Raw genomic sequence first — 24,460 nt, 5'->3', positions numbered from 1 at the left:
TACACTAATTTTCGAGCTCTACCGGTTAATTTTCTAGTCTCTATCGTAACATTATTCTATTCTCGTTGAAATACAATCGACTGGATTTCCACAGTTTCAGCAAATCGAAAGGATTAATTATACTCTTAACTATCCCCTCTGCTTGTCGACACTGTACACACAACGAACGAGGCTCCCGTGCAATAATTAAGGTTCCACTGTATTATAGATTTGAATCACGATAGGAGTCGTAACGGGGAAATGTTGGGCCCCCGGTGCTTGTTAGAAACGAGTTCAACCGTGTTGTTGACGTTCCGACTGTAAGAACTCTTTTTCTTCCACGTGTCGTAACAATCGTAAGTGCAATAAGCGAATCTTCCGACCGGGGCGATGCACCGAACATAACAAAGAGAAACCTCGTTCGCGAATCTTGATCGCCGGCTAACGTTTTCGCCGGAAGTGCGCGAATGCAACCGCCCATTCGTTCTGTGTCTGCGACGAAAAACGGGGCCTGTCGACGTTCAAATTGGCGGGAACTTCGACGGCTGAAAGCGAAGAACGTAAACGCTTGGAACTCCTGTTGGAAACAACCGATCCCCTTTTGTTACTCGAAAGCGATCGCAACGGGGGAACGCTAAACGGAGAATCAGAATTTCCTCTTCGATTATTGCGAGGCTACCCGGTGTGTTGTTTGCAACCTACGTTTCGGTCGATCGTGCCTCCGACTCCAACGTGGATACGAGAAGCTAAAATGCCTCGCTCGATTGTTGTAATCTGATAAAATATCACGAACAAACTATTCGATCGCACGACTTTCCCGTTTTTGGAGCAGCCGAACGACGTCTACGATTTTCTACTCTCGGTCACGAATGTCTACTTACAGTCAGAGTTACGAACGTGGGATATCATTTCGAAGGAATATCTTAGAAGAGTATCGAGCAATGTGAAATTATCGTACCAGAAAAGTGTGCACATGTGTACGTACATATACGATCGATTTGTATTTCTCCACACAACAGGTACTACTGTATATCACCTTCAACTGTCGCGTAGTCCAGCTGATCATTACGTTCCGTAATTTATACCGTAATATCACTCCGCTTGATTACTACCAAATTCATTTTCTACCAAGCATTTAATTCATTCGCGTTAATCTAAATTTTTTTTAATTTTCTCGTTGAACGAGCGAATAAGAAAAATGTCTCTAAGAACGGTATTATAAAAAAATTTCAACAGTGCAACTGTTTGTTTTTTATACCTATCTATTTTATGGAAAGAAGTAATTTGATGGTCTTGGCCTTAATATTTAATACAGACTTATATTGTGAGATATTACGTGCACATTTTTCTTGTCCAATAATTCTTGCGCAATGTACATTCTTATATCGCGAGCCTCTATGCTGCAAAGAACCGTAAACGGTTATGATAGAATAAACTAAACTCCTTTATGCTGTTATTAGCTATATCGTGCGCGCGTAAATCATAAGATGTGCTAAAGTTTACAAGAGACGTTGTTCTCTGTTGTGCACGTAGACGGTCTAGCAATGGCGTTGCATTCTTGGTTCACATGGTTGTTTCATATTATACCAGATGGATGTACGTATACTTGCGGTGTACGTGCAACCTACTCTGTATATTTTCCAAGCAAAATACGTAATTCCGGGAGAATTTACGATGGAAGAACGTAAATTCGGGAACACGGTTTAAAACCACCTACGGTAGCAACGATTCCATGATCGGCGGGAATAAATTACAGATGCATGTAATTAATTGTTGGACGCTACAGCACGGCGGCTGTTTGCAAGTTGGGCGGAACGATGGAAATATTAATTCGCGATCCGATCGAGCAGATATAACGAGAACTGTCACTCATCCTCCCCGGCAATTATTAATAATCGATGATCGAAAATAACTACCGATACCACGGACAGAGAACGCGCAGTTTTGCTCGCGTTCGACGTTTCTGTCTGTGTAACGAATACGATTAAATTCGAAATGCAATGGGAAGACCCGTGTAAACGATTAGAATTCCAAAATATTGCGAAATGCTAATACAGGGTGTTCGGCCACCGCTGGGGAAAATTTTAATGGAGGATTCTAGAGGCCAAAATAAGACGAAAATATCACTTTCTAGAAAAAAAATTCGAGAAGATGTGAAATTTTTCGACGGAAAAAAAAAGTTTCAAATCGTTCTAAAAAAAATAGTTTTGGCTGCGGGAGTCAATTACAATTATTCTTGGTGAATAGACATATCCTCGAAATCCTAACCATTTTCGAGAAAAAAATTCAATAAGGGGATAAACTTTTCGACAAAATTAAAGCATTTCAAATCGTTCTAAAAAAAATATTTTTAGCTACGGGGGTCAATTATAATCATTCTTGGTGAATAGACGTACCCCCGAAATCTTACTCATTTTCGAGAAAAAAATTCAGTACCGAAGCCTCCATCAACAAATTGGTATTCTTGATTTTCTCTAGAATCCCCCATTAAAATTTTTCCCAGGGATGGCCGAACACCCTGTATATTCCCCCTTTAAACACATTTGTCTACTAACAAACTACATTCTGAATAAAAATTCTATTATCGTTTAAAAGGTTTTCTTGCTGTCTTTCCTGAGTATCAGAGACCTTAATGTTGTTACACTTTCTTGAACGGGATAAGGCAACATAGAGTTGACCGTGAGAAAATACCGGTTCGTTATGGAAAACTCCCACATACTATTTAAATAGTCTTACTTTCAGTCGGAATAATGGTAGTAGGGGTTATAAGTAAATTCAGATTTGGAATTTTATATTAATAATATCATACGCTATCGTCAACTTGATACGGTAATTCCTCGCCTAAAGATAGTACTTTTTACCGTGGAATTACAGAAACGCAATCATCCCCATTACTGTTTACATTTCTTAAACTCGAGCGAACCGATCGGCAGCTGTGAAATTAAAAACTGGTTGGTCGAGCTTGGATGCCGCACGCGTATCCGTGTGACGTGATTGGTGATGATTTCCCGACGAAAATAAGTTTGGAACACGACTTTATTAAGTTTCGTTATAAGAAATTGTAAATCATTGATCTTCGGAGTTTAAATAAGCGAATCTTCGGATCAAAGACGTAATTCAAGTTATCGCGTACAGTTTTGCAACTAATCGGTATCTGTTTATGTTTCGACGCGCAAATGGGATTAGGAGGCGCGTAATCTCGATAACAGTGTCGGCACGATACGTCGTCAGGGCAATTTGCATTATTACACTCTCCCCTCCGCCCCTGTACCAGTTAAAATAAACGGAAATGCAGTTACCGTCGAACAAAAAAAAAAAGATCGATATTTTGTAAATATTTCTTGACAAGAATATGCGAAGGTTTTATACTACACGAAACTTATCTTGTGACGTATTGATCTTTATACTTTAATTCATTGCATTCCTAAATCAATTTTCCGTTTAATCGATGATAAGGATAAAAAGAAATAAATCGATAACGTAGTACTTGGAAAGACATTTCTGTTCGATGGCACGCCGTGCAATAACTTAAACTGCCGATGATAATAATGTAGAAACAAAGGGACCGACGCACTAAAGTTTCGCAATGTGACCATCGAAATATCGATGAGCGACGGAACCGGAAACGTTTCGCGTACAGAGGCGCATTTAATTCGCCCGGCTGCCGCGAAATTAGTATGCGACGCAGTATGCAACGGCATTCGTTGTTGTTACGTCCGCGTCCGACCACGTCAAATTAAGGTAACGAAATAACTGGCTGAGAAAAACGACGTAAGACGCACGCACTAACGCACATACGCGTACCTTGGCTCCCACAGTGCTCGGCCATTTTCCCATGGATTTCGTGCAACCGGTTCCGAAAACGTATCAGGCGCCTTTAACGCGTGAATGGGACTCTGTACAATCGCGGCCATTCACCTTTAGCGATTTGACCAAAAGCCTAGGCTTTTATTCGTATTCATCCTTCCGTGCGAACGATTTCCACGTCACGGTTCGTTTTATGCTTCTTTTTTTCTTTTTACGTGGGACAGTTTTCACAGACATTATTTAGGTACCGAAAAACGGATCGATCGAATGGCAGTGCCTGTGCATTCATTCTGGCTAGGCGAAGAGATTGATTCCGAACGATCCTTAACACCGGCTGAATCTCGTTGAAGTAGCGACTTCCCTCGAAAATGTGACGCATCGCCACACGTTCGTCAAACATTGAATACGCGTTAACCTCGCTCGTACACGACTTTTTTTTATCTTTCCACGAAGTACACACACGTATCGCGAAGACATGCGGATTATGAATTATTTTTTCTAATTGCGCTGCTCAGATCGATTATATTTAGAGGTATATAAAAAGGCTTATGTGGAAGTTACATTGCATATTTTCATACAAGTTTTAACAAACGTGTATTCGTAACACGACGGTACATTGACGCAGTAAGATGTTTTGAAAGCTGACAAATACTTAACCTAAATTTTAGAATCGCAACGAAGGGTTCCTTCGGGCTTCTTCGACTTTCGATTTCGCGATTCCGCCGTTGGCGAATACACAACCGATTGTCAGTCACGCGTGTATTCGCGGCGATTGGAAACATGTACCGTGTTAGGCGATTGTTTACAAGTGACGGCGAAAGAGGGAGATTCGATTTTTGAGCGGAACGCATCGCCCGTATTCCCGGAATTCGAGCGCGACATTCCATCGAATTGACGCGTGCGATCGTGGAAACATCGTGACCGTATGATTTTCGCGCGTAAAAAATAAAAGAATGCTGCCTTTCGCGGGACCCGCGCCGTGGCCTTTCGAAATTCGTTCGCACTCTCGGAAGCACAAACGACGAAAACGTCGCACGAACGATGTAATAAGATCTTACCTAATGTTTCCTGGCGTTGTGGCCCACACCCTATTCAAGAATTAGACCAACTGTCACTCGTGACGCCCACAGTCCCACACGGTTCTTGCTATGACACCCTGCTTCACGACACCCACCGCTTTACTCTTATTTATTTCGAAAACGCGAAAAGTACAAAGGAGCGAGTCGTCAGAAACGTACACTGACTGTGATTACTGCACGAATGCCCCGAGTACGTCATGTCCTGAGAAGGTAGCGCCGCAGTGCGAACTGCCGCACGCCACCTCTTGGTTAGGAAACGCTATAGTACATTCGTTCTATTGGACGTTGAAGTTCGATGTAAACAGTACCCATCACGTGACCGAAATTTGATTGGTCGGCTATGACGACACGATACTGTAGCTAGAGGCATGCTATAGATCCAACATAACAGCAAAAAATAATAATAAAATCGTGTAACACGATTTTTAAGCTTAATATATATTAAAGATTTATTTTTAGAGATTTTAGGTTTTGTATAGACATTATTTAACGAACACCTAAGTTTAATAGACACTATCAGCCAGCCTCCATAATTTAGTCCGCTAAATTATAATTTTGCTCTATTTTTATGTATTCGTGGAATAGCCTTTACCAACACGGTCCTGCCACGGTCATATGGTTTTATTTGGATCCACTTATCATCGTGTAGAATGTACTGTAGATCATGTAGTAGGGTTTTTTGTTATAAATCACTAAGTCCAGCCAGTAACCAGTAATTTTTCGTTTACGTATGAATCTTGTACTTACTACGTTTCAAGTCGACGTTCACGATTAAGTAGTCGGTATTTTTCCTGGTTAAATTCGTTTCACGTTTTAAACGCTGAAGAAAATTGGTACGTTTATTGAAAATTCTTTTGTGTATTACATATACGCCCGTTCAGTATGTATGCTCGGGCTACATAACAAAGTTGGGAGAAATTTGGAACGAAATTGTATAAGATACTATTCTAACAGTGGATGCCAAAGTGAATGCAAATAAAGTAGTACATCCGAATATCGTTTTATAAATTCGATGTAAATAAAGTAACATTTAATATAATTATGATACATTACACTTGACAATGCAATAAACTATTTACAATTCATTGTTTGAAAGGTAGATTTTACTCGGTTTTGTTACCAAATCATTTAATAAATGTTTTTATGAAGCAAAAGTTTTCTATTGAAAAGCTCTCAACACTTACATTCGTAAAATTGTCTAAAACAGTAAAATGGCAGATGACAAAAATGAGGACACAAAAGAAGATAAATCCAGGGAAAATAAAGATCGGTCAAAAATGACAGCTGCAGAGGAACGCTCAGAATATTTCAAGGAGTTGGAAAAATGGTTATACGAAGCATATGCGTGGCAAAGTGTGGCCACAATGATCTCCTACTATCTGATGTCTGGTCAAATAGTAAATCCAGCAACCGGTATGATTGTAATAAAAACTAATTTATACATTGTTTACAGTGTGTTCTAAATTGTAACAAAATTATTCTATAAAATAGAATAATTATAGGTATTCCACCATTCACGTCCCAGACACCAAACGTAGCAAGTACACAAAGATTAATAATTGGCACAAATGATCAACAGAACGATCCACTAAGACAAAGAAGGACGCAAGATCCTATAGGACCTCCATTCCAACCTCCTGGAGCTGAAGGTAGAAGGTCATAACGATAACTCCTGAGTTCATCACATTCCAACAGAGGTTCAGCTAGTACTATATGTGCTTTTGATTCAAAAATACTGCATTTTTTATCAATTACTTTTTTAATATAGAAATATTATACATCCTTAACCGTTTTAGTGTCAGGGGTTTTTAAAAATCCGTGTCGGATTGTGCCATGCAGCGCGATAACGCTTCGATCACGATCGTGATCAAACATCGCGGCGCGTTTCAGCACAGAACGCGAATAGCGCGATCGCGTTGCGTGGCGCTAAAACGGTTAAATACCCTTAAACAATTGTTTTCTGAATACAGTATTTTTGGAATGTACATTTTTCATCATTATCATTTGGTACAAGGGTAACTGTATGTATTGAAATTTGAGGAGAGAATTCTTTCAGGTTTTGAATATCGTATAGCACCAAGATGGAAACGATTTGTTGCAGAATTTATAGATTTAACAATGTTGTTTCTCTTGAAGCTTTTTATTGCTTTTATTGCAGTTGATGTTTTTGATTTAATGTATGTAAAATCAGTAGACTATAATAATCCGTTTGCTCTTTTCTTTTACCTGTTCGTGCATTTTCTTTTTCTTTCAGAGATATAGACGATTTACTAATAAAGTTGCAAATTGATTATCAAATAACTTTAGATATGACATATGGAGTGCTAGTATTGAAAATGGTACATCGCGTGATTGTGTGCATCCTTGAGGTAAGGACATTATTGTTGGAAACAATGCAAATATTACTATAATTGAAAAATATTTTAGGCATTCTGGCTCCAGTATGGTGTAAATGGCCGCATAGGTGGCGCAACGCCCGGAAAATTTATGATGGGATTACGGGTTGTTCAGTGTCGTAATGTTACGCCTCTAGATCGACTTAATGACTCTGACGTTGTACTTGTATCGCCAGGAACCGATTTAGGCTTACTGCTCGCACTCGAACGATCAGTAATGAAACACATGTTGTCAACATTTTTCTTCCCGCTATACTTTGGTGTAGTTTTCTTAAGATTTAACAGAACCTTTTACGATGTTCTAAGTAACTCTATTGTGGTCGAAGATCAGCAGTAATTAATATGCTCCAAAAGAATCAGAGAAACATAAAATATATCTAACTTGTATATGCTGTATGAGTGCGCGGGTGAACGTAACATGTACATAAGTGTAAAAATCGAAGATAGCAATGTTGAGAAGTATTTTTTTAAAGTAAAAGACGATTTGTATGTGTACTGATGTAATGTAAGAAAATACGTAATATCTCGGAAACAGATATTTACAAGCTATTGAAGGAAAGATACTTAATTGCTTTAATATCTGCACAAATTGTACAGATTTCAACTACTGCAGTTATTAATAAAACATTCTATAATTTAACCTAAATTTGAATATATTTATTAAATACGGAAGATTAAAAAATTACCCTTATCACCAATTTTTTTAATTAAATTTAAGTACAAGTATTTGAAAAAGCATTGCAAACCTAATATTTCAATGATTCGTTGCGTACTACAACCACGGAATTACTGTATGCAGAATTTCGTTTTTTGAACATTTAAATAGATTTACTTACGTTTTCGTGAGACAGTTGAAGTACCGCGCTATGTATATTTGAATATACAGTGAATCCTTGAATATCTAATATATCATGTTTATACACTTCAACGTTCACAGAAAACTATTGAAAGCTTTTTTTCATAAAGTGGATGACACTTGTACTCAAATTTAAAATTCTTAACCTATCTCTTTTTGGTCATTTGAGCGCCATCTAGAAGAACACGGTTGAAAACTAACAAGATTAGCAACTAACCAATGACGTCACTTCCCAGTTAAACGTGGCTGCCCCACGATTGAAGGAAGGAGTGGCTTCGCGATCTGTCAAGTTAAATGATTTCTCGCGAAACTTAATGACTCGTCGCATTGATTAAGTTGTTTCCGTGTGCTTAGTACTAATACCTCATCGTGCAGTAGTTCTAATATACAAAGAAAATGTCGTCTTCGGGTGATTTTGGAAACCCGTTGCGTAAATTTAAGCTTGTCTTTCTCGGTGAACAGAGCGGTAAGTATTTTCCGCGCATACTTCCGTTGATTTTCGATCAATATTGCTGATGCATCTGACCATTTTTCTCTCCCGATGATTTTTTGTACGCCGCAAATGAGAATTTCTGTTGAATCTCGCTAACTGTTCTAGGTTATAAATCAATATTTCTATTCGCTTTGCAACATAATCGCGGCGATCGAATTCGGCGTCATTCTTGTTGTTACCTTTTCGATGTTGCATTCAATTTCTAATGATAGCTGTAATCTTGTGTGTATCAGGCCGTACAAAATGTCTCCCTCTCGCACATATTAACGGAAATATCTGTTGGCCATTAAAATTCATATCGAAATACATAATTTATGCACCTAACTTCGTACGGTATATGATGTATTTGTTTCCCTTGGAAAGATTTTAGAGTGCATCAGAATACCGCGTCTGTATAAAAAATGTATAATTTGCCGATAGCGGATATGTTCAAATGATCCCCGTGCCTCGTTTAAGAAGCAACAATAGCTTTATAAATTCATCGTACAGGTTCCTATTCTGTTGCGAGAGAATTTGATGCTTTTCATTCTGAATTTTTAAAGATTTTAATGACACAACCAACATTTTGCATTAATCGTGTGATTTGATATTGCAGTTGGAAAAACGTCTCTTATCACGCGGTTTATGTATGACAGCTTTGACAACACGTATCAGGTATGAAGCTAATGATTTAATTTTTTTCTAGTACTTTCGAATTTAATTGCGTAACTATTTTATTCCAAAAAAGCGTGCCTTTACTTCTGTAAACGTTTACAATTTATGTAAAATGTTGTATAATTTAAATGAAGGACAATATTTATATTATAATTTATTCACGCAACTATTTACTATCTTATGATAACAGCAAGCATATATAATCACTTTTAAGACCGGGTCCCACAAGCGTCGAAACGACGTGCGTCTTTAAGTCTTTTTCTTGTCTTACGACTGAAAACAACAGAGGATAGTCATAGAAACACCGGTCACTTGTCTGTCTTCGTTGTTTTCAATTGCAAGACAAGGAAGAACATAGAAACGCACGCCGTTTCGACGGTCGTGTAACCCGAGCCTAAAAGAAACACATTTTATCATTGTTGGACTGATAAGATTTTACTGAATGCTTGTGTATATGTTATTATAGTTAATGTGTTTGGCATTTTAAAACTTCAATCTATTAATACAATTATACAAGAGACGCTAAATTCTTGATATTGAAAAAAAGAAATATTAAATATTAAATGTAATTTTTAATTATTAATGCAGAAGTATAGAAATATAAAATGTTATAAAAATGCAATTAATCTGTCAGAAAGTAAATATACATTAATTTATATGTATATTTAATATATAATTTAAATATTTCATTTTTCAATAAATTTTGTTATACCAACTCCATGGAACTTCTGAAAATTATTGTTACACCACCACCATGGTTCTCTCTATCACACAACCTACACTCAAAGCTTCTGAGATCATCTGTATTTTAGTGACATACTTTCCAATTACCTTATAAGAATATAACAAGCTTTTAAAGTCATCTTGTTTTCTGTACAAATCAACTGAGTTTGACAAGACAGTTCAAAGTAAAATAGTTTTTCACTCTATAGAATAGTCAATATCATATGTCAGGGACAAGTGCTAGTGGGAGGAACAGTAGGGAGACCAAGATATTGACTTTTCTTGTACATGGATTCAAAGAAAGAAAATTGTGAGATTATCACAACTTATTGGTCTAATTTTATTATTATATTATTTTGTGAACAGTACAATCGTTTAATAAAAAAAAATTTTCTTTTTTAATATGTATGTACCTATAAGAATTAATGCTTCAACTACTAGTTACAAAACTGTCTGTCACAAATCATGTTAATGCATGCTTTTTTAGATAAGATGTATTAAACAAATGAGCTGAATATTTTAAATAACATGTCACACATAATGTGACAAAGTAATAATAAGATGTAATTGTTATTTGTTGCAGGCTACAATAGGTATAGATTTTTTAAGCAAAACTATGTATTTGGAGGATAGAACTGTAAGATTACAGTTGTGGGACACTGCAGGCCAAGAACGGTTTAGGTCTTTGATACCAAGTTACATCAGAGATTCTACTGTTGCAGTTGTTGTATATGATATTACCAGTAAGTAGGGCTTATAGTAGAAGTTTTCTATTCAGTTTTAATGCATTGCCTCAAGTTGAACTGTTTGTACAGATGCTAACTCATTTCATCAAACGTCTAAGTGGATTGACGATGTACGGGCCGAGAGAGGAAGCGACGTAATTATTATGCTAGTTGGTAATAAAACAGACTTGAGCGAAAAAAGACAAGTTTCAACGGAAGAAGGCGAACGAAAAGCTAAAGAACTGAATGTAATGTTTATCGAAACTAGTGCTAAAGCTGGGTACAATGTAAAACAGGTATGTTTTCGCGATATTACGATAATTCCAACTTTTATTATATCGACTAGCATTGTAAAATATTAAATGGATTTTATTTACTTTTCAGCTGTTTAGAAGAGTAGCAGCAGCTCTACCAGGCATGGATTCCACTGAGAATAAGCCTCCTGAAGACAGTATCCTTTCCGTAAGATACGTAATGTACACACTTGCATGACACAGTTACATAATCGTATTTCAGGAATTTTCTTTCTTCGAACATAGCAATATGAAGCATATCCCATATCCTTAATTTTTACTGTAATGACGTTTGTTATGTGGTTCCAAAATTAACGGTATTTATTTTTAGGGTTATCAAATTTAACTCTATTGCAATCACTTTTACAGGATACCCCGCGAAATGTGCTATGCTAGTGTTTAGGGGGTGATTATTTATAACAAACTAGAAACTAAAATATACAAAAAAATTTTTGTATACAAAGGCTTCATTTTCGAAAATACTAAGTTTGAAAATTCGTCAAATAAGTTTGCACTCGACCAATTCTTGTATCACTTTTGTTCTTGTGTTCATAAACATTAGCAAAATCGTAATGTACTTTTTATCTTCTCTATTATCTTGTCTCAGAAAAGAAAAATTATTTAGAGGTTAGGAGATGCTCTTAGGTTAGACGTTCTAGTCCTCGATGATTTTGTTAATGTTTACAAACGTAAGTACAGTTCACCGCTGACTTGAAGTTCCACGGCAGGAATGCGAGAAAAGTAGAAGGGATACACGTACTTATATGTACGTACGTACACATTGAACTCTAGTTCGCTATTACACATATGTGGGCTGTTTGAGAGCAAGGGAGCAAGATAGAAAAATGGCGACTGCTCTTGTCCCTGTGCCGTCCCGCGGGATTTCAAGTCAGCGGAGTAGAAGCAACAGTAATCAAAGCTTATACTTAGATGCATTAAGTCAAGGCTTAGTCGAGTTTCGTTTCCTTGACGAATTTTAAAAATTGTTTTTAACAACAAATATTTTTCTGTACCATTTATTAATTTTTTTCACGAAGAATCTCCCCTTATTTACTAGTTTTAGACACTCACGGGAAACTTTGTGCATTTCACAGGAGCTATATCACTAAAGTTCCAAATTCTTTATTAGAGAAAAGACGAATATAAATTTCACGATAACGTTATGTAATTTTTATATACTTTCACGTATTTTTTTCGAAGCCTTTCATCACTATTGCCCATCTTTTAAACATCATTTCGAATATATTATTTTTTAATATTATTATTTAACATTATTAACGATTTCAGTTGTTTCTTTTCTCTTTTTGTGTTTTCCTTAATATGTTGCTAAACCTGTAGTGCAAGAAGTAGTTCTCAAGGATACACCAATTGAACTGAAAGCATCGGAGAGCAGTTGTGCATGTTAAACCACCGATCAGCCTAACGGTAGACGAGACACTGATTTAAGTTAAATTAATAAATTAAACTCTCAACGCTAGGACAGTGAGATTCAGTCTGTGTTATTTTCACGATTTAAAATGTGGAAAGTTGATAGCACTGTACTGAACAGCTATAACTGTTTGTTCATGAAACTATAAGTATCACACGGTAGCTTAAGCGGACTGCTTTTACACAATAACGTGTTTGTGTGTGTTATAACATCATAGCATCAACGTAATCTAATTTATTTGAACTTTCGAAATCCTCATCAAAGCTGCTTGCTTTTTGTAACGTGTCAATGGTTGATAATTATCATATATTGATAGCGGATTTATATTTTCCTTCTTTTAATTGAAAAATAAATTTTGTAATCAACATTTTGTTTGCTGTATGTACTTATCATAAGTTTAACGTTAAGCAATGAATCTTCATGTGGTTTGCATTCTGAAGAGAAAAAAAGATCTTTAACGAAATATCAGTTGTGTGCATGATCAGTGTTACAGTTGCATGATATGGTGCACTTATATAGTTATGTATATATAAGTCGCAGTAACATGAGAATTAAAGTGACAGCAAAGTCGTAAAATTACGTATTGCGTAAATGCAGTCAAAAAAAGTTAGTCGAGTACAATTGTTCGTTAATTCGAAGTGCAATTGCAATTATCAGCAATAAAAGTTTTGTATAGTTCATGCATCCATTCGATTTAAGTTTGAACCGATACGGTAGATAAGAAAATTCGTATGCAGTATGTAGTTCCGTATGTACTACAAACGAATACAAAAAAAAAAAAAAAAAAAAATTGCAACGATGCAGAACTAGCAACTAACGTTATCTCATTTTTTTATGAATATTTTTTTAAGAATACATTGCTCACGCACGAAGGTTTTCCTCATTTTGGAATACCACTGCATAAATTAACAAATTGCATTTCTCATTGAAGTATTATACATTTCGAACTGAATTAGACTTCTACATACATATAGATATACATATATGTATATATATGCATACATAAAATTTATATATATATATATATGTATATATATAACACGTATAGATAGAGAAAGTACTTAGCAAGAAAACACAAAATTGGATTTGTACATATTAACTTAAAATTGGGATACGGATAGGCAGAATGCTATTATACTTAATATTATAATATTTTTGTTAATAATTTATTGTAATATTTTAATTTATATAAAAAATCTCAAATAGTATTATTATTTTTTTTTTCTTTTATAATAATTTCTTACGAATCACAACTTTTCTTGTCATTTTTCCTTCTTATGTACGTTTCCTTGTTTCAAGCTTGTCGTAAGACTCATTTTTATCTATGTAATATTCTAAGTAGGATTTATACATATACAATAACTTTGTATCGTAAGAGTACGAAAAACGGCATTCGATGTATACTTTTAATTAAGGTGCTTCGCGGCTGTAAATTTCACTACAATTAATATTAGGGAATGCTCCGTCCCATTTTTGAACTATTTAAATTTTATACGCTTTTTAATTACAGCTACTCTGGCTTTTAAAAGAGAGTACCGCATACGTAACCTTTTCTGTCCCGAATAAATTATTTTAATAAAAAAAATATATATTTTACCTAACAATATTATCGTAATAGGATCATTAAATACGTTTACGCAAATTTATTGAAGACTAATTAAAAAGTACAAATATTGAATGATACCATATGCCATCATTGGGAAAACTTTATGAATAATATGAGAAAAATTTAGAATTTTTAATAGATTGGGGGCTTTTTTCCGTTGTTTATGACAAGCTAAACCGATTAGTGTACCAAAAAATATATGATTCCATTTAAAAAAACGAATTCGACTTTTAAATGTCATTTACGCGTCTATATGCCGAATAACGAAACTTTTCAATGTAACCAGTAGTTTCAAAAATATTTCAACTTCCAGTTTTAGACAACTCATCTTGTATATAGATATACACTTATTACATATTGTATATAAAATGTATTTTATACTTTACAAAAAGTGAATATTATTAACAGAATGTAGAAACTAAATTAGCTGCATTTCAGTTTTATTTAGGCTTCATAGCTAAAATTTACTGATGCAATGTAAAATCATTTCACTAATGTCGATGTAAGTAAGAGCAAAATAAATCGTGAAACAATAATGAGTTTAAATGGAATCATTAAGAAGTTTATACATGATACTATAAGGTTTGATATATCAATATTAGCGACGCCATATTGAATCATTGGGACAGAAAGGGTTGTTGACTTGAATCTAATGGGACTAATTTTATGATTAACATTAAGAGCTGAATCGTATGTATTTCAAACAATTTGTAATAACATCATGATCGTACGGTCACATGCTCGTTATGCTGCCTGAATACAAGGAATAATAATTGAAATTCAAAATATCAATCTGAAGGCCTAACTTTTCTTGCATCGTGTATTTTCTAAGTTCATCAAAGTTCCATCGCGGTATTAACGTGGAAACACTATTTCGTCGAGGGATAAGGGAAATGCTAGACACGACTTGACTGTACTGTACACGATTGTAACGCGATTATTACTGTGATAACACCTTAACACACGAAAGCAGCTGTCGACTTGCAGAATCAATCACCGATGCAGAACGGTTCCGAGTCCGAGGGGGAGAGTGGCTGTATTTGCTAGGGAGGTGGTTTATCAATGTGCAGCTAATAATGCTAGCGCCTTTGTGACATTCAGACACGAACCAAAAAAAAAAAAAAAAAAAAAAATTCACCCACATACCTATTTAACAAGACGCCTGGCTTCTTCTGATGTCAACATCGACGAGGGGCGCGCAGAAACGTTTCATTAACACTGTTCTTACCAACTACTTCTACCCTAATCATTTAACTCGTTACTAGCGGGATTCGTTGCTATTCATGTTACTCCGAGGACAGCTTTGTGCGGTTATAGTGCGCGTTATGTTATTATGCGGTCCGCGATAACGAGAGAGAGAGAGAGAGAGAGAGAGAAAACTTGCGATCTTCTCACGCCACGCCTGTAAACCGGAAACTGGCGTCGGCTTGCAACCGATTGCATTGCAGATAGATATGGGCAAAATTCTTAATCCGACTAAAAATTTTGAACAGAAGTTTATCCGTTAATCGTTAAATAAAATTAATATATTCGAACCGTAGTGTGAAACGTTTCACGATGATCGAATAACATTTTCGCTGTTCGAGTGAAATTTTGCCCATCTCTGAATATGGACGATAAAGAGGGTAGCTCTTCCGTAAACTCGTGTAACACCATTGTACGCGTTGTTAGACGATCGAAGCAATACACAACAGCTTTCCACGACTCGTACATATCACGATTTTTCTATGACTGTGAATCGCGTTCAGACCAGTTTCTTTTCCAAACGTCTACGGGCACTCGGGGCCCCCGGAATTCGACGGCTATCATACCCGCGAGCGATCATCCTGTCTTCGTTTCGCTTTTATCGCGATTATCGAGAGGCCGAAATCTTACTCGACACGCACAAAGTCACACCCGACCAGCTTGGACGAGATCACGAGAACGACTGAAAGTAAACTTGGTTCCACAGACCACGCGCGCCCGATAGTCAAGGAATCGAACGATCGAGCGACCTCTGTTTACCGATCGATCGTAGAACATTGTAATTTGTAGAGCGCGTTTATTTGTGAGCCTGTTCGCCGGCGAATTGTTCGAGGTTTATAATATAATCGTAATTACAATCTTTATAGACGTTTTTTCGATATTTCTTGGTAATAAGCAAGCGACCCTCGACACGCGATCGGGGGCTGGGACTACGAAATTTTTCTGCATTCGAATATTCGAACTAATTATTAATTATTAATAGGTATATGATGTACTGTAAAGAGGAAGAAGGATCAAAGGTTAAGAATAATGTGATATCACTAGTAAGGGGAACGTATACAGTGTTGAGTAGTCTTTTGTTTAATCGCAGGCTTATCGGGAGGCATTTTTATCCAATACGATTAATTGTTGCCAGAACCGATCTTTCTTTTTCTCCACAGTACATTTGTACACACTCGTTACAGAAATTAATCAAAGTTAAACAGATTCATATGTACCCCTTTATGAAACATAATTGAAGAAAGCTGTATTTAATTTGTGGATACATACGAAATAGTATAAGGATATTTACGAATCCGCTTAATTTGAATATCTGACTATTCGAATGTTACCTGTACTGGTAAAGTACTCGAATACCGCGATGCAGACTATATGTCAAGTTCTTTAGGTTCGAAGCTCCTTTTTAAACTTCATTTTCATTTAAAACATTTCATTCACAGTATTCTATACAACATTTCTATTTTGATAAGAAAAAAAGATAATGTGCTTACATTTCTTGGCTGGGAGTAACTTCGAATTTTGTAGTTACTTCCAGCCGTAGAAACGAAATCATTCAACGAAAAAAATAAGAAAAATCTCCAACAGTTTAGGCAATCGTCGGAATAGTAATATTCAAATAACGATGTTCGAAGTTTATTTGTACTATTGCAATAATTGTAAAATAGAATAGTCCCAGCCCTACATGCGAGATCCGTTTGTAAATTGAGGAAGAAGACGCGCGAACTTCGCTTTGGTACGTTGACGAATGTTCGATTGCTTCTACTCGCCATTTTACACGCGTTGATGTAAATGATACCTGGTATTTATGGTTTCTCATTTATGCAGTCATAGTCGTAACCAGGGATGGGCAAAATACATTTGAAAAAGATATTCGAACGACGAATAGTTTACTGATTCGTGTCCCGTTTTATGGTATGATGCTTAAAAGCATTCGCACGTTTTATTCGTTAACAAGCATAGAATACTTCTACTCAACTCCATCGTCAAACATAGAATACACAGGTATCTTATGATTGTCGAATATATTAGCGTTTTATATCCAATCGATTAATAGGTGCAGAATATTTTATTTGGTTTCATTGTGCAAACGATTGAAAGTATATCGTAGTCATATGTATGTATATGGTATTAGTGCGATCTTTGCTCTTCATATTTTATAGAAATAAATAACTTCATAATAATATAAAGTTTTTATAAATTTATAAACTTACAAAGTCTGCATCAATTCGATATACGTTTATAATTTTATCAATTTTCAAATTTAATTCGAATATTATTTATTTTTTGTGTTTATTAAAAATTTGAAAAGCAACTACTTGCTGTATCAATACCATATAGATCCAAGGTGACAATGATGTAGTTTTCATTCGCCAGTGAAACTGAATATAACTATTCTTTACTGATCGGATATCGAGTACAAAATAGCGTACTCGATATTTCTCAATGCGTTGAATACAATTTACAGTAGTATTTAATATTTAATGAATGAATACAAAATAAAAGCGGATGCCAGTAATTAATCCCCCACGAAATGCAATATGTAGGGTTGTTTTTCACGTGTGCTAAGCACCGAATGCATACAATGAGTACTTTATGCCCATCCATGGTCGTAACATACTCTGGTCATGTACGATTTTTGTAACGGTGTTTTATGCCATAGGTATCGTTCGTTTGAAGAAAATGCCAGGTAATGTCGCGTTCATTAACACGTTCACTGCGGTGTGGGATACACAATACATGCCTCGTATCATCCCCCATTTCGCGAGAGCCATATTTAATTCAATTCTCGATCACATTTTAAGAGAATATCTCCGTAATTTTTCTATCGTTTTTATTGAAATTTACGGAGTATAGGTGAAAAGTCTATGTTCCTATTTTGTTCGTACTACCAGATTTTCAAGTTTATACAGTAGGTGGTGTGACTGCCCAATTACGAGAGATTATAAGCAAAAAATCACCAACAGTGAACGTGTTCTATACAACAGAACGAAGCTCGAACAAAAGTAGAAATTAACCCTTTCGGATGTGACGATAACACGTATGTACGTGTATGATATTTTAAAGTTAATAATTTTGCGTATACATGCATGTTTATAAAACTATGCAATGAATTCTCGATATACAGAGCGTCTCCGAACTGGTGGTACAGCCTGAAAATATAATCAGTTCTCGTGGTACAATGTTTTCTTCCTCATTATACATAAAATGTAAAATCTAAAGTTTTAGACATATAAAACCTAAAATTTTTAATTTTGTACGCATTGAGGAAGGTTCGAAAACCTTATACTACAAGGTGTAAATATAATGCTTGATACGACTAGAAAACGTTCTACTTATGTAGTTTACAGCAGTGGTTTCCAAACTTTTTAGGAGTCGTCCCTCAAAAACAAAAAGAACTCTTGATTTATTAAAAAATAAAGTCACTCTACGTTTTCATTTTATTCTTTCGTACAAATTCGCGTCTTTTCGAGTCGTACCACCGATCAAGAAACACTCTGCCTTTTACACTGTACAGTTGCAATTCGTTCGAAGTTGCTTTAAAAAAAGAATGATAATCAATTAGCGGTGCTCGATCGAGAATCGTGTAAAGAATTCAGTTTCAAAAGGGTTAAAAAGCTGCGTCTTCTTTCTGCGAACGCTAGAACCATTACGGGGACGCTTGCGTCGATTCACGAACGCGTCACGTGTGCGACGCGACTTAACGGAAGCGTCGTGAAACACCGTTTTTGTGTTTCACCGTTGAGACTGAACGCTTCTAGCGCGCCAGTATTTAATTAATTAGACGGAATCGAGACTCGAGCGATCCGTAAGAATTATACCGAGCGAGAATGCAACGAGGAACGCCTTAGGGGTGGTAAAAAAAAAGAGGCCAGAGAGCGATTTAGCGGGGTCGGATTGGACACTCGCTGCTAATTAGAAGTTAGAGAACAGTAGACGCGTCCGAAGGGAGAAAACGCGAGGATGGGTAAGCTGCGCCGACTCTAGCGACGAGTTGGAGCAGGTTTCCCTAGTGTCGTCGTTGTACATTGATGTGATAAGGCTTTTCTTCGGTGAAACGATACCGAAGATAACGATTAAAGGAGGAACAAAGCCGTGCGTTGTAACTCATTAATCTGCCGTGCTTAAACGCGAGCTCTACGTGCCCTAGCACCGTTTTTTAAACGTTAAACTGTCTCTGTAGCGTCGGCCATCGCGCGTAACGTGTTGTTCAGCGTCGCTGCATGTGAAGATCTACGAGGATCGGTGGTACCAGTCCACGGAGGTGTTCGCTATTAATCCTTTGCCGTATGAATTCGTTGGAGGGGGATCGAAAGAAAGATTTTCGTTCACGTATGCGTGTTTGGCGAAAATATAGCACTGCCTCGCTTTTTGCATCAAAGGTCCACCAATTGTCAGGCTTTCATTTTCACGAAAATAGTACCTGAGGTTTTTTTTAGGTCACTGACCATACGTGCACTAAATTTTTTGCACACCACGTGGTAAGGGTTAATAAGACCAAAGATCGAGGGTTTCGAGCGTGAGCTCTTGGGCTCTTGGGCTGCTTCTGCAGAGCTTGGTGCTTCTATCGTTCGAACGGATTTGTCCGAATAAATTTTCGCTCGAATGTTCTTCATGTTTACGAGAGAAATGGATCTATTATTTCCGAGCAACGAACGACATCCTTTTTTCGGGCGGAAACTTATTCGTGACACGCGGGATCTTTGATTTTTGAGTTTCTCTGTTCTCCGGGACGAAGCTCGCCTCGCTCTGTTCGAACATGCCGACAAGACGACGGAAACCGTGTCAAAGGAACGCCTAAACGAGCCGAGACCGATGGACTTGGTACCACTTTCGGCGCCCAGAGGCTTTACACTTGTACGCGAAGCCTCGAGAATTTATTTATCGATACTTTCGCAGCCGGCGATTCTATCGCGAAATCGACAATTGGCAATCGATGAAAATCTCTACAGTAGCTGGTTGCCACAGGTTTTTTGACGTTATAGATGAAAATTAAACAAATTGCTTTATCATAATATCGTGCTTGTAACTTGTTGTGCAGAATCTAAAGAAATTTACACGTTGTAAATCTAAATCAGAACGGATATCAAATTTATAAGTATGGTAATATTAACGTTCAAAAATTTTTTTTTAAATTCATTAGGTATATAAAGAGAAATAATAATAAGCGAAGTAGTAGGAATTATATCTATTGCTGTTTCGCACGAGATACCTACATTTTCGTAAACGAGATGGGAGCAACACATTTTTCTAAAGCTTTTTATATTTCATACCAAAGGATTCGTAAAAAGATTTATTTGATTATCGACTTTCATCGAACGCTCATTTTGATTCACTTGAAATCAGTATATTGTTAGATTGCTGTTGTGATCGTAAATACAAATTATAAAGTCATCTGCCTCTATATATATAAAACGATGTAAGATTATGTCGACGTCAACCAGTTATATATTTCACAATGACGTAATATTACATTAGAAGGAGTAGCTGTACATGTATAAAAAGATATACAGTAATGCACGGTTAAATTACAATAGAATTCACCTAAATCACGACCCAGGTTCCTAAGCCTCGACAATGGCAGTATATACATGTTATAGTAGGCAGAACATCTAATTTTAAAAATATAAATTTCTGTAATTTTCATCTTACCTCAATAAAAATGCTACCGATGGATCGATGAAGTTTTCCAGATAAAAATAAGTCCAAACACGACATATTTGGATTGATTACAGAAAAATTTTACCAATTCGCCTCGTGTTTGGACTTATTTTTAACGGGAGAACTTTACCAATCCATTGTTATCACTTTTACGAAGGTAAGATGGAAATTACAGTAACTTATATTTTCGAAATTGAACGTTTCATCTCGAGCTTGAGCAAACTCCTAAAATAAAATTGAATTTAACTGCGCATTACTGTAATATTACGTCAACGGCAATAATCTGTATATTAAAAAATGACGGAATATTACGTCACCGGTAACCAGTTATAAATGAAAAGTACAGTAAAAGTTGAATATATGCTCGAAAATTGGGACCCCAAGCCAGGCGTTTACGGAGTAGATCGATTCTAATTGTAGAAACAAGCTCGAGTCGAACGTAGAAAAGAGCTCGGTGCATTTATGTTGTAGATCGGTTCGAGCGTATATCGAACGTTCACTGTGACAGTGACAGCGGCAATCAGTTGTAGATTACGAGACGACGCAATATTACGTCAGCGTAAACTATCTGTAGATTTAATAATGACGTAATATTACGCGAACGATGACTAGCCGTACGAAAATGGCAACCAGCTATGAGTTACACGAACGACGTAATATTACGTCGACGGCTGCGAACGTGCTGAGAGTTCCGCGCGTGTATTTTTCTTTGTTTCGGCCTCGCGAGCAGAGGAGACGACGCTCGCCGACTTGCAGACTCCTCGGCCGGAAACGCGCTCGTAGCTCGACATAGGATAGGACCTTTTACGACTTTCCATATCGAGGGTAAATCGCTAATGTTTAATCTTCGCCTATTGTAAGACTCACGCCTAAAGGGGACGCGTCACTTTTCGCACAGCCAGTGACGCACTTCCGGTTGCAGCTGGGGAGAGGTTTGCTGGGGGCTGTCTCCTCCGCGTGGCGGCGAACCAAACGAACCGAACTGTACGCCCGATCTAGTCGGAATGATCGACGCGTCGATCGTTCAGTGATCCACGGTGCTTGCTTTTCGGGGCGCAGTGGGATTGATATATTTTGTTGCGACTTAACCCCTTCGATACGACGACGATCCGAGAGAAATCGAGACGTCGGTAGAGTCTCTAGCTAAGATTACGTTTAAACACTAAGGCACCACCAGTGGACACGACATTTTTACTCTCGAAAGTTTGTACGCTTCCTCTATTTTGTATTAGATCGCAAATCACTGGGCTAGGCAGTAATCTCATTAAAAAAGAATATTCCTCTGTTTTTCTTGAATCTAAAATTTGTTTCAGTAGTCGGTAGAATAATAAAAATTGTAGTATTCGAGACTTTCTGTTGTAGTAATAGATACTTGGGGAAACGAAGTTTTTAATTCTAAGGATAGAGGGTTAAATAATAATAAAAGTAACTGGGTATGTTAAATAGGTTTCTATTTGCACTTTTTGCTAGTAGTGCATCCTCAGAAATATTATTAATGATAGTTGTTACGTTTTTTTCAAAAACTGCCCACTACTGGTGTGCCTTACATCGAGTGTAAATTTAACCCCTTGATGCATTAATGTATCATTTCAGTGAATAGTTTTGAACAGTTTTGTCAAGGAATAGTATACTAAATCTAGTAACACTGTACCGCCATTTGTTGTTAAGTTTAATAATTCGTATTCGCCATAAATGTTCCATGCGTCAAGGGATTAAGTGACTCTGTTCGAAGTAATTTGTCGTAGGTGCGTATTATGAATGATAGAGCGAAGTGAACGGTGGTAAATTCTGGTGGGTAGACCGTTGGAAAAATTTTTATAAAATTGGCTGGGTAGTCATTGTGATAAGATATCTCGATAAGTAGATTTTTGTTCCATTGTTCTAGATAGGTCGTTGTTCTATTGAATATTCGGTTATTTTCTACGGCCGTTCCTCGCATCGAAGGGGTTGATGGAGATTAATAGTACGATAGCGACCGATGATTTGTAGCATTTTGAAACGAAATTCTTGCGAATGTAATTTGCAAGGCGGCCGCGTTTCGCGACGAAGTTATTGTAGCCAATGTTTCTTAGTTGAATAGAGGTATTCGCTGTATCGTCTCTTTGCAATTAAATTGTCAAACTTAACGTAGCAGTAGGGTGCGATATTCATTAATTGTAAGGTTAACCCTTGGAGCCTCGACGCTGCTCGACATCCAATAATTTAAAAATACGGTCGCGTTGTCCCTTCTTTGAAAAATTAATATCAACATACCCCGATACTTTGAATGTACCTTGACGAATAAACAGAAGATTGAAATTCGTGATACTTTTTATACGTTCAATCTAACGATTATCGTCGTTTATCGAACACCCTCTTGCGTAATCTAGTCTCGTTGCTTGAAGGACTCGAGACTCGAAGGGTTAAACATCAAGGCTTTAAGTTTCCGATACATTATATAAAATAGGAAATAATGTACGCTTTTGTTTAACGTCATCGAACGAGATCTTGCAGAAATATAATTGAAAATAAAAAAAAAAAACCACAGTCCTTGTTCTTTCAGGAGTTAGGTCGAAATTTATTGCTCGTCGAAGGTTATCGCTTTCTCTTTTCAATGGCGTTTCCTGTCTCTCGCGACGGAGAAAAAGTGACCTCCGACGGCCAATTAATTTTGTTCGAACCGCAATACGAAGGGTCGAAGACGAAAGTGAGTTGAAATTACGGACAGGGTTTGGATCTTCTTTTCAAATTTTTTTTCTATTAAAATAATCTAACATTTTGGTTCTAATTCGTCAGTTTTGTTCGAATTAAATTTGCTTGGAGAGCAGCTGAAATTTTGCTTTAAAAATTCAACGTCAAAATGGAGCATTGAAGTCTCCGAAATTAATAGGTAACGAGAAGTTCCGCGAACACGATCGTTTTAACTTTGTTTTTCCTTTTCCTTTTCGTTTCGACCGCGATTTGAATCGAAACGGGGATATAATCAGTCCGAGACTTTTCGTTTGGAACTTTTTCCACGGTGAACAATGGTAGTAGGTTGAGTGGGGCGAACAATCGGGTAAGTTTAAAAAATATTGGCAATAAAAAAACTAAGTTACAAGGAACGACGAGAAATATTGCATAATTCTATATTACGTAATCTCTTCTAATGGGGGAAAAAGAGAAACGTAAACACCAGAACTGATATTTTATTTAAACTATTTTCTGAACGGTTCAAAGATTCTTTCTAAGTATCGTTAGTCTTCTCTTATTACAAATATGTATTAATGAGTGATGCCGAGGAATATTAATTTTTGTGGTACGCGTAAATAGGTTAAGAACCCCTAATCTAGATTACTATAGTTAATCTTCGGAAAAGCAATTTATAGGAGATTAGTAATTTAACAGGATGAAATAGAAGATTGCTGTTATAACCTACTTACCCAGATCCTTTGACAAACTCTCAACGTCTACCCCATTTCGTTGAATCAAGATTTTCATAAACCTCTTATCTGCACAGGGAAGCATTTTCTTTTAACTCGATAATATCGCGATAGTA

General features: G+C 36.6%; 3 protein-coding genes across 6 annotated transcripts in view; 2 read left to right on the top strand and 1 right to left on the bottom strand.

Annotated features, from left to right (window-relative positions):
- LOC122396941 (beta-arrestin-2) overlaps nucleotides 1–5,101 on the bottom strand; it is a 42,972-nt gene extending 37,871 nt beyond the window's left edge. For all 3 annotated transcript variants that reach the window (XM_043395736.1, XM_043395735.1, XM_043395737.1), the window contains exon 1: nucleotides 4,845–5,101. The gene's annotated coding sequence lies outside the window, so the exon portion shown is untranslated. The remainder of the gene's footprint in view (nucleotides 1–4,844) is intronic.
- A 609-nt stretch (nucleotides 5,102–5,710) lies between these two features.
- Nucleotides 5,711–7,879, top strand: LOC122396794 (protein FAM8A1-like). Its single transcript, XM_043395471.1, has 6 exons — nucleotides 5,711–5,961; nucleotides 6,073–6,278; nucleotides 6,368–6,514; nucleotides 6,922–7,042; nucleotides 7,120–7,234; nucleotides 7,293–7,879. Exons 2-6 carry the CDS (start codon nucleotides 6,077–6,079, stop codon nucleotides 7,596–7,598), a joined length of 891 nt encoding a protein of 296 aa, XP_043251406.1. The 5' UTR covers nucleotides 5,711–5,961; nucleotides 6,073–6,076; the 3' UTR covers nucleotides 7,599–7,879.
- A 491-nt stretch (nucleotides 7,880–8,370) lies between these two features.
- On the top strand, nucleotides 8,371–17,336 carry LOC122396725 (ras-related protein Rab6). Of its 2 annotated transcripts, none has more exons than XM_043395360.1 (6): nucleotides 8,371–8,583; nucleotides 9,206–9,264; nucleotides 10,571–10,730; nucleotides 10,803–11,008; nucleotides 11,097–11,163; nucleotides 15,014–17,336. In XM_043395360.1, the coding sequence occupies exons 1-6, from the start codon at nucleotides 8,514–8,516 to the stop codon at nucleotides 15,085–15,087; spliced, it is 636 nt and encodes a 211-aa protein (XP_043251295.1). In that variant the 5' UTR covers nucleotides 8,371–8,513; the 3' UTR covers nucleotides 15,088–17,336. The 2 variants fall into 2 exon arrangements, with proteins under 2 accessions (XP_043251295.1, XP_043251296.1); XM_043395361.1 differs by lacking the exon at nucleotides 15,014–17,336 and adding an exon at nucleotides 12,344–13,549.
- Nucleotides 17,337–24,460: the final 7,124 nt, after the last annotated feature.

Source organism: Colletes gigas, unplaced genomic scaffold (assembly GCF_013123115.1).
Source record: "Colletes gigas isolate AHSC1104 unplaced genomic scaffold, ASM1312311v1 Colletes_gigas_Sc00008, whole genome shotgun sequence".
NCBI lineage: Eukaryota > Metazoa > Arthropoda > Insecta > Hymenoptera > Colletidae > Colletes > Colletes gigas.
The sequence above is the reverse complement of the archived record's forward strand: the minus strand, read 5'-3'. Positions and strand labels throughout refer to the sequence as shown.

Bases quoted from the DNA above. Each gene is read 5' to 3' on its own strand.
- LOC122396794 (XM_043395471.1), top strand. From the start codon at position 6,077: ATGGCAGATGACAAAAATGAGGACACAAAAGAAGATAAATCCAGGGAA. The intron at 6,515-6,921 runs GTAGAAGGTCAT...GAATTCTTTCAG, and splicing joins CCAACCTCCTGGAGCTGAAG to GTTTTGAATATCGTATAGCA. The intron at 7,043-7,119 runs GTATGTAAAATC...TTTTTCTTTCAG, and splicing joins GTTGATGTTTTTGATTTAAT to AGATATAGACGATTTACTAA.
- LOC122396725 (XM_043395360.1), top strand. From the start codon at position 8,514: ATGTCGTCTTCGGGTGATTTTGGAAACCCGTTGCGTAAATTTAAGCTT. The intron at 8,584-9,205 runs GTAAGTATTTTC...TTGATATTGCAG, and splicing joins CTTTCTCGGTGAACAGAGCG to TTGGAAAAACGTCTCTTATC. The intron at 11,164-15,013 runs GTATCCTTTCCG...ACACGAAAGCAG, and splicing joins GAATAAGCCTCCTGAAGACA to CTGTCGACTTGCAGAATCAA.